General features: G+C 46.1%; 1 protein-coding gene across 4 annotated transcripts in view; it reads right to left on the bottom strand.

Moving 5' to 3' along the window:
- BRAF (B-Raf proto-oncogene, serine/threonine kinase) overlaps positions 1–10,623 on the bottom strand; it is a 217,744-nt gene that overhangs the window by 18,722 nt on the left and 188,399 nt on the right. For all 4 annotated transcript variants that reach the window (XR_016231135.1, XM_089328679.1, XM_051835106.3 and 1 more), the window contains one exon: positions 6,019–6,153. Coding sequence is in view for 3 of the 4 variants with exons in the window: in XM_089328679.1 (XP_089184805.1) it covers positions 6,019–6,153 (135 nt within the window). In the remaining variant the exon portion in view is untranslated. The remainder of the gene's footprint in view (positions 1–6,018; positions 6,154–10,623) is intronic.

The raw sequence follows: 10,623 nt of genomic DNA, 5'->3' as shown, positions 1-10,623 counted from the left end.
AACTCCATTATATTTTATAAGAAAGCATCTGAAATCTTACAGTGTTTTCAATCTCATAAATACCTGCAAATCATTTAAAGACACTTTATTATTTTTCCTGAAGAACAAAAGAAAGCTACCAAGTGACTACAGCTTTTGTTTCTATAAATTATATGAGGTACATAACTCATAATTAACTAAATTTATATTTTAGACCATTTGCCAGTCTTGGAGCTGTAAATACAAAAATTCAAAACCTATACTTAATTTGCCATAAACCACAAGTCCTACTTGGGAAGATGGAGTATAATTTTTGTATGACTATCTCTAAAGAAATTTGGCATAATTAAAAGTAGGACACCCAGTGACCCAAACTGCTAGTGGCACATGAATGAGAAGTGACAGGTGACAACCTAAGAGTGAAGACAGAAAAACTCGACAAGTAGGCAGCAATACATGAAGCATAGAAATGTACAAATGTGAAGAGACAAGGAAACGGGCTCTGGCCTTTGAGGGTGTTCAGCATGATGGTGCATGCTCATAACCATGGGGCATCTGTATGAAGGCCCTGGCACGACGCCTGGCACACATAACAGTCAACACAACTTTAGCAATCTTTACTATTATTATTGTTATCCTGAGCTAGCAAAACCTTTAACAGTTAAACTATAATCTTTATAATGATTAGTGTAAGAAAAGCAACAAAGTAAGTGATGTTAGACAAATTTTAAAATTCCAAGCCTAACAGGAATACAAAAACAGTGTAAGACTCATAAGTCCTACCCTCCACGGGTAACCGCAGTTAGACTACCTTCTTGTAGGCCCTTCCTAAGCATAACCACACGCACGTGAAGACAGAGCTCTCCTCACACCTTCTGACGTGGCGTCGTACCACACCTATTTTACTGCACTGCTTTCATCTTCCCTCATTAACATCCATGCCCTATATAGAGCTATCTTGTTTGAAAGTCAGAGTTACACAGAGAGAGAAGGAGAGGCAGGGAGAGAGAGGTCTTCCATACACTGGTTCACTTCCCAGTGGGAGCCAGGAGCTTCCTCCAGGTCTTCCCATGTAGGTGCAGGGGCCCAAAGACTTGGGCATCTTCTCCTGCTTTCCCAGGCCATAGCAGAGAGCCGGATTGGAAGTGGAGCAGCCGGGACTTGAACTGGTGCCCATATGGGATGCCGGCAATGCAGGCGGTGGCTTTATTTGCTACACCACAGCACTGGCCCCTATACAGCTATCTTAATCTTTTTCTCTGTAATTTTCCCCATTATAGTAAACATTCTTGTGTGTATATACGAATACTTAGGGAAGTAGGTTCTGCAGCAAGTTTTTTTTTGGAGTATTTTAGATCTATAGATTCCACCACTTCCTTCCAAAAAATAACTTACATTCCCATCTATATTGTTAAAATTTTCAAAAAGAATGCTCTTTCCTTCTCTCAACACTGTTCTTAATTCTGGATACTGCCAAATTGACAGACAAAAATCAAAACATACCTCACTGTGGTGTGCCTTTGTATTTTACTGAGCCAATGAAGTCTTCACATCTTTCCCCAAGTTGTCTCACTATCTGTATTTCTTTTGTGAATACCCTGCTAATATCTTTTGTTTTCTTTTTGAGTGATCTGCAGGAGTCCTTTGTATAACTATTACTTTTTTCATATACTCTACAATTATTTTTCTATTTTCATTTACAATATATACATTTAAAGTGTTACTGCAGCCATATATGTTAATCTTTTCCTCTGTAACTTCTGGACTTTGCCTCTTGCTTAGGAAAACCTTTCTATCTTATTACTATGAACAATTTCATATTTTATAGTTATGCTTTTACATACAGATCTGTAGCCATTTAAGATTTATGTGGCACAGCGTTGTTTTTGTGTGAAAAGGTAATGAAAATGTGAAAACAGGGGGCCAGCATTGTGGCTTAGGAGGTTAAACCTCTGCCTGCAGTGGCTGACATCTCATATGGGCGCCGGTTCTAGTCCCGGCTGCTCCACTTCCGATCCAGCTCTCTGCTATGGCCTGGGAAAGCAGTAGAAGATGGCCAGGAGCTCCTGGCTCCTGGCTTCAAATCAGCCCAGCTGCAGCCATTTGGGTAGTGAACCAGTGAATGGAAGACCTCTCTCTCTGTCTCTCTCTTTCAAATAAATAAATAGATAAATAAATCTTTTTTAAAAAGGTGAAAATAATTCCTAAAAGTAGTGGCCTCTAATAATGTACACATGCATTTTATGTGATGGATGAAATGTTACACTGAGAAGCCTGAGCATTTTTTTCCTTCCATATAATTTTATTTTTAAATTTTTTTTTTTTTTTTGACAGGCAGAGTGGACAGTGAGAGAGAGAGACAGAGAGAAAGGGCTTCCTTTGCCGTTGGTTCACCCTCCAACGGCCGCCGCGGCCGGCGCACCGCGCTGATCCGATGGCAGGAGCCAGGAGCCAGGTGCTTTTCCTGGTCTCCCATGGGGTGCAGGACCCAAGCACCTGGGCCATCCTCCACTGCACTCCCTGGCCACAGCAGAGGGCTGGCCTGGAAGAGGGGCAACCGAGACAGAATCCGGCGCCCCGACTGGGACTAGAACCCGGTGTGCCGGCGCCGCTAGGCGGAGGATTAGCCTAGTGAGCCGCGGCGCCGGCCTTATTTTTAAATTTTTAAAAAAATATTTATTTATTTGAAAGTCAGAGTTACACAGAGAGGAAAGGTAGGTAGGTAGGTAGGTAGGTAGGGAGAGAGAGAGAGAGAGAGAGAGAGAGAGAGAGGTCTTCCTTCCGATGGGTCACTCCCCAGTTGGCCGCAACAATCTGAAGCCAGGAGCTTCTTCCGGGTCTCCCATGTGGGTGTAGGGCCCCAAGGACTTGGGCCATCTTCCACTGCTTTCCTGGGTCATAGCAGAGAGCTGGATCAGAAGTGGAGCAGCCGGGTCTTGAACCAGCACCCATATGGGATGCTGGTGCTTCAGGCCAGGGCATTAACCCGCTGTGCCACAGCGCCAACCCTATCCTTTCATATCATTTTAAAAAGTAGGCTTAAGTGTCGCTCCCCCTCTTCGTGGAGGAACGACACTAAACCCTGCCTAGACTTCATATCCGAGTCACGGCACCATTGTGTCGCTTCCCCTCTTCGTGGAGGAACGACACAGGACCCTGCGCTGTTCTTTCATCTGCTCGGCCCTCCCCGGGTTTGCTGCTGGTTCTTCCCGGGTTGGCTACTGTCCCTTCCACCTCCGTGGAAGGGCGGTTCCCCCTGCCACTTTCCCCACTTCCGCGGGGGAGCGGCACACCACCGGCCGGCTCTCTTGGGGGCTGCTCAGATGTTATCCGGATGTTCCCGTTAGATGTTCCTGGTGCATGTTGTCTCTCTCCTCCTTTATAGTCCTCTTCCACCAATCCCAACTCTGCTACCCACACGCCGAGTACGCTGCTCTCCTCCAATCAGGAGCAGGTCCTGCTGTTTATTGGCTGAACTGGAGGCAGCTGTGTAGAAGCTGTTGCCTCCTCTCCCAGCGCCATATTGTGGGAGAGCAGATGCATAGAATAAGTCTTAATTCCAGTAACAGTCTAGTCCGAGTTGCTCCCAGTTGCTCCCCACACTTAAGGATGTAATTGCAGTGACAGCAACCCTGATGAATAAGAAACCCTCGCGCCTCAGTGCAGGGTCCTGCTGACAGTGGTCAGCAATGCTGGTCTTTCACCCTGGTAGTCTTAAACCAGAGGTCCTCTGCGGTAAACACACCACAACCACAAAACCCAGTATGTGGACACATGCAGGTGCTTGGAAGACACACACTATTGATTTCACTTCCATGAACTTTTTGAAGCTCCTTCATATACTTCTTCTGAGGTAGCCCCTTGAGAGATTTGTTAAAATCATCAATTCTATCTTCTTTAATTCTTTAGAGAAGAATAAAAGCTTTTTGATAAAAAACAAGGATCAGTGAAGCTTCATCCTGTAATAGTGACTTTTTAAATAAAGAGTTACTTATTATTTATTTTGAAAGTTACAGAAAAAGAGGGGGAGACAGAGATCATCCATCCATTGGCTCACTCCCCAGGTGGCCACAATGGCTAGGGCTGGGCCAGGCAGAAGCCAGGAGCTTCATCTGGGTCTCCAAAGTGGGTGCTGGGGCCCAAGCACTTGGGCTGTCCTCCACTGTTTTTCCCAGGCCATTAACAGGGAGCTGGATCTGAAGTGGAGCAGCTGGGACACGAACTGGTAAACGTATGGGATGCTGGTGTCACAGGCAGTGGTTTTACGTGCTAAGCCATGGTACTGGCTCCTGTAACAGTGCCTTAGTGACAGAAAATCACTGAGGGTTCCAAAGGCGCACTGCTGAAATCCTGCCAGCAGCCTTACTAGCAAAGTCAGCACTTCCCCTCTGAGATCGTAACTTACCTAGGTTTATTTTTTCGGTGTTACCAGGGACTTCCTAACCATCAGAAAACAGTGAATTTATACTACAGCATGCACTATAGCAGTTCAGTTCTCTGCGAGGCTTGTCAGAGATTGTTAGCTGGGGCTGGATTATCAGTGGAACAGCTGGGACTCCGGTTGCCGACCCAGCTCCCTCATGCACCTGGAGAAGCAGCAGATGCTGGCTCAAGTGGCTGGACCCTGCACCCACGTGGGAGACCTGGATGGAGTTTCACGCTCCTGATTTTGGCCTGGCCCAGTCCCAACTACTGTGGCCATTTAGGGAATAAACTAGTGGAAGGAAGATCTCTCTCTCTCTCTCTCTCCCTCTCTGTAACTCTGCCGTTCAAATAAATAAAATAAATCTTAAAGAAAAAAATTGGGGGCTGGTGTTGTGGCATAATAGGTAAAACTGCCTACAACACTGGCATCCCATATGGGTACTGGCTCAAGTCCCAACTACTCCACTTCTGATCCAGCTCCCTGCTAATGCACCTGGGAAAGCAGTGAGAGATGTCCAAGTCCTTGGGCTACTGTACCAACATGGGAGACCTGGAAGAAGCTCCTGGCTCTTGGCTTCAGTCTGGCCCAGCTCTGACCATTAAGGCCATTTGGGGAGTGAACAACTGGATGGAATATTTCCATGTCTCTCCCTCTTTCTAACAGTGCCTTTCAAATGAAAAAATAAAAGGGCCCGGTGCTGCGGTGCAGTAAGTCAATCCTCAGCCTGAGGCGCCAGCATCCCATGTGGGTGCTGGTTCTAGTTCTAGCTAATCCTCTTCCGACCAGCTCTCTGTTATGGCCTGGGAAAGCAGAAGATGGCCCAAGTGCTTGAGCCCCAGAACACACGTGGGAGACCAGGAAGAAACTCCTGGTTCCTGGCTTCAGCTCAGCTCAGCTCTGGCCATTGTGGCCTTCTGGGGAGTGAACCAGGGTATAGAACACCTTTCTCTCTCTCCCTTTCACTGTCTATAACTCTACCTCTCAAATAAATAAAAAATCTTTAAAAAACCAACAACAAAAATAAAACAAAATGTGGAAAAGGGCTCTGAAACCAAAGTTTCAAAAATTGCTGGACAAATACAAGCCTCTGAGTTTTGTATTGGGATCCCAAATTTCTTTCTTTTTTTTTTTTTAATATTTTATTAGTTATTTGAGAGGCAGAGTTACTGACAGAGGGACAGACAGAGAGGAAAGTTTTCCACGTGCTGGTTCACTCCCCAAATGGCCACAATGGCTGGAGCTGGGTCCATCTGAATCCAGGAGCTTCTTGTAGGCCTCCCGCGAGGCTACAGGTGCCCAGGCACTTGGGCCATCTTATGCTGCTTTCCCAGGCCATAGCAGAGAGCTGAAGTGGAAGAGGAGCAGCTGGGACATGAATCAGCACCCATATGGGATGCCGGCGCTGCAGGCAGAGGTTTATCCCACTGTGCCACAGCGCTGGCCCCTCTAACTTTAATAAAATTATTTTCTTGTGCTTAGTTATCTGAAGTCTGTACATAATACAATTACATGGATCCCAAACCCATGAATTATAAACTATTCCTGAACAAGTGTTTGAAAATCGGCCCTGAACGTCAGTCTCATTTCCTAGGTGCTCTGAAGCTTTTCCTTACTTGGGGAAAGAGTGGTCTCTCATCTCTTTTCTTTTTGAGGCACTCTGCCATTAATCTCTTCATGGCTTTCGGACAGTTACTCCGTACCTTACTGAGGTCTGGAGACAGGTAGCCACGTCCCACCATAAAAATGATCTGGAGAGAAAAACAGAAGCAAATCACAGAAGTTTGCATGTAACTTAAAATACATAAACACTGAAAATTCAACACGCAAAGTCCGAGATTTGTACTTTTCTGTATGCGTATTACGCTTCAATAACGCTGGATCCCCACCTCACAGGCTGTGGGCACTGGGCTGATCCCAGGACTTTGGCAAAGGCCTGCTCTATCTTGTCTCTACATCCCCAGCCCATTTTCCCACTCACTGCGTGATGATCTGATAGTGTCTCTTCTGAAAACAACAACAAAAGCTACTGAAGACTTATTACTGAGTACTTTAAGTCCCTTGAATACGTGCGGCAGTACCAGAAAGCCAGCCTTAAAAACGCAGTTGTTCTGCTGTATGCGAAGCCTTTTGTTGGAGAAACTCGGATGAGGTATCTGATCTCCTCCAGAGAGGCTGAAACTACTGACAACTAAAGTAAAACGTTCCTTTTTCAAAAGTGCTCTTTTTAATAAAAAGTCTTGCCTTCCATGAGCAGCGTTTCATAATTCTTCTAGTTTCTGAATTTTCTAATTTTTGGTTCCTTTGAGAGTAGGCAGAGGAGGATGTTGGGTATCTTGGGATTCAGGGGGGAGAGGACCTGAGAGCAAAGGTTTTGATCTCAGAGGAAACAGGTTTAACAGGGCAGACTTTACTTGCTATTTTGTACTATCAGACCTGAGGTAAGGCTTTGATCTCAGGGTGGTCTTTCTTTATAGTACAGGATAAAAGGATGATGGTTAGAAAATGCAGTTTTCTTCTATACTACCTTCTATACTACCAGGTAGTCAAAACATTATTTTAATGAAAGACAGCAACCTTAGAATTATTTTTTTAAAATATATTTATTTATTTATTTGAAAGAGTTACAAAGAGACAGAGAGAGGGAGAGACAGAGCGCTCTCCCATCAGATGGCTGCAGCAGCCAGAGCTGGGCCAGGCTGAAGCCAGGAGCCAGGATTTTCATCCTGGTATCCATGTGGGTGGCAGGGGCCTAAACACCCAAGCAATCTTCCACTGCTTTTTCCAGACCATTAGCAGGGAGCTGAATGGGAAGTGGAACAGGTGGGACAGGAACTGGTGACCATATGGGATGTGGGTCTCAGGTGGTGTTTCACCTGCTACACCACAATGCCGGTCCCACTCATCTCAGAAATCTAGGAGCAACCTGGAATAATCCCTTGGAGCAACAGGTGATAACGATTAGAAGAAGGTAAAGCATTTCTGAAGTTGAAGTGTGCTGTCACACTGGACAGCAGTTTAGATATTCTTACCTGGCTATCAACAGAAAAGATATAAAAACCATGGGACCCTTGGATTACAGATGTCATCTAAGCTTAAACTCAAAATAATTCTACAAGTAAGTATCAAATTCCTTTTACAGATAAGGAATCCAAAGTTCAAATTAGGTAACTTGGCCAAGATAATATAGCTAAGCAACAAAGAGGAATTTGGAGAAGACCCGATCCGTAGGGTGACACTATAGGGAGGCGGGCCTGCTGGGAGGCCCTTAGGTCACTGTGGACATACTCTCCAAAGGCAGTTCTCTTGTGACCTCTCTAGATCTCATAGAAGTGTCATCACAAAACCCCTCACCTACTCTCTGCTCTTAGCTTGAGATTTGAATGCTCAGTCTGACATGAGCTCCTGCCATTGCAGTCTACACCATAGGTTGATGTAGCCAAACAGAGGTTGCCACATCTGCACTTAACCTATCTGGACTTTCAGTCTCCCAAACTGCTAGTGAGATAAACCTGTTATGTTTATCAAGTCAGCTGCATCAGGTATTTTGTGGTCGTCATGCAATGCTGCTTGCAACCACTTGTACACTGATTCTGCTCCTGCTCTTCCTGCAGTGCCCTCCCAGGCCCTGGTCTGCAGCTGTCAGAGATCCAGGGGAATCAAGGCCCAACCGACGGAAAAGTGGTACCATCCTTCCCAGCAGGTATGGTGACATTTACCACCTTATACGGCTATCACCGTCTACGAATAAGGATCTCACCTGTGCTCCCCGTGACTACAGCTACTCACAGAGCAGAGCAGCTATCTCATAGACGTGTATTTAAGCATTCGTTTTTCTTCTTTTATTTATTTATTTATTTTTAATTTTTTAAAAATTTTTTGACATGCAGAGTGGACAGTAAGAGAGAGAGAGACAGAGAGAAAGGTCTTCTTTTGCCGTTGGTTCACCCTCCAATGGCTGCCGTGGCTGGCGTACCGCGCTGATCCGATGGCAGGAGCCAGGTGCTTCTCCTGGTCTCCCATGGGGTGCAGGGCCCAAGCACTTGGGCCATCCTCCACTGCACTCCCTGGCCACAGCAGAGAGCTGGTCTGGAAGAGGGGCAACCGGGACAGAATCTGGCGCCCTGACTGGGACTAGAACCTGGTGTGCCGGCGCCGCAAGGTGGAGGATTAGCCTAGTGAGCTGCGGCACCGGCCCGTTTTTCTTTTAAAAGCTGTACTACCCTGCCTCTGGACATAAGAGGTTTTCAATGTTTAACAATTCAATTAGGTGAAATATACATTTTTACTGATTAACCATGTCATATGTCTGTAGTCTGCAAACTAGCGTGAAGTATGCTAGGGTTCCATGAAGATTCTACCAGAAATATACAGACATGGTTGTTTTAAGGGAATTAATTTCTATATCAACTACCCTACACCCTCCTAAAAAACTGATTTGCCCGAGGACCTCTCAAGTGGAAATATAAAGCTTACCTTTCTTCCTCATCTCCCTGTAGTTAATGCCCCACTCTCACATTAGAGTAAAGGCGTACCTTTTACGCATATGGAATCTAACTGTACTACACATTCTGGACTGCCAAATCCAGGTGGGAATCAAAGCGATATTTCCAAATACTGGTATCCAACTGGGATCTAATAAATGGGTACAAGTCCCTTTATAAGACAGTTGGTTTCAAATCAACAAAATTAACTGAATTGTCAGTTGGCCATTCAAATAATTTTTATTTGAAAGGCAGAGTGACGGAGGAAGAGGAAGAGGGGGAGAGAGGTTTCTTTCAGCTGTTGGTTCACTCCCTGAATGATCACTATAGCCAGGGCTTGGATGAGGCTGAAGTCAGGAGCCTAGAACTTCACCTCTGGCTTTCCAGGGGGTGGCAGGGGCCCAAGGACTAGAGCCATCTTTTTGCTGCTGCTTTTCCCAGGTATGTTAGCAGACAGATCTGAAGCGGAGCAGCCGGGACTTAAATAGGTGCCCCTATAAAATGCTGGTGTCACAAGTAGGGGCTTACCCCACTGTGTCACAATACTGGCCCCAGAATAATTTTTATTTTTTATTTATTTATTTTTTAAGATTTATTTATTTGAAAGTCAAGAGTTACAGAGAGAGAGAGAGAAAGAGAGAGCGCGCGAGAGAGAGGCAGAGAGCGAAAGGTCTTCCATCCACTGGTTCACTCCCCAATTGCCTGTAATGGCTGGAGCTGCGTCGATGCGAAGCCAGGAGCTGGGAGCTTCTTCTGGTCTCCCACGTGGTTGCAGGCGTCCAAGGACTTGGGCATCTTCTACTGCTTTCCCAGGCCATAGCAGAGAGCTGGATTGGAAGTGGAGCAGCTGGGACTTGAAACAGCACCCATATGGAGGGCCAGCACTACAGGAGGTGGCTTTACCTGATATGTGCCAGCCCCCCAAAATAATTTGTAATGACAAGTTACTATGTAGTTTTTGGTATATTTTAGGAATGAGATCAAGGGGCTGGCGTTGTGGCGTAGTGGGTAAAGCTACCGCCTGTGACAACGGCATTCCACATGGGAGCTAGTTCCAGTCCTGGCTGCTCCATTTCCGATCCAGCTCCATGCTGATGTGCACAGGAAGGCAGCAGAGGATGCCCGAGTGCTTGGACCCTGCACCTACATGAGAAACCACGAAGAAGCTCCCAACCCTGGCTTTGGACCAGGCCAGTTCCAGCCATTACGGTCATTTGGGGAGTGAACCAGGGGAAGGAAGCTCTCTCTCTATCTCTTCCTCTCTCTAACTCTGCCTTTAAATAAATAAATATATATTTTTAAAAAGTGAAGGAATGAGTCCAAATGATTGAGTAATATGGTTGGTGTACAGTCAGGAATTAACCTTGCTCAAAGAGAAGGCTGGCTTTTGTCCTTGGCTCCTGGGATGTAAATGCTAAGCACTTGTAATATCTTGCTTTATTAGAGTGCTTATCTGGGCACCCTAGGCCATGCCAGAAAGTCTATGCTTACAACGTGATTTAGAGAGAGGGCTTCGGTCATCCGAATCAGCTTGACCCCGGAGGAGCTGGGAACTAAGGTCAGCCACATCCACAGTCAACCACGCCTATGAGGCCGAGCCCCAGTAGTCATTCCAGACTGCAAGGCTGACGTGAGCGGCTCCTGCCGGCACACTCCCTCTGAACTACCACATGCTGCCGCTGCTGGGAGAACCGCGCGCCTCCACAGCTCCACTGGGAGGGGTGAACGCAAGATCAC

Source organism: Oryctolagus cuniculus, chromosome 3 (assembly GCF_051225735.1).
Source record: "Oryctolagus cuniculus isolate XC-2025 breed Fujian yellow rabbit chromosome 3, ASM5122573v1, whole genome shotgun sequence".
NCBI classification, from domain to species: Eukaryota; Metazoa; Chordata; class Mammalia; order Lagomorpha; family Leporidae; genus Oryctolagus; species Oryctolagus cuniculus.
The sequence above is the reverse complement of the archived record's forward strand: the minus strand, read 5'-3'. Positions and strand labels throughout refer to the sequence as shown.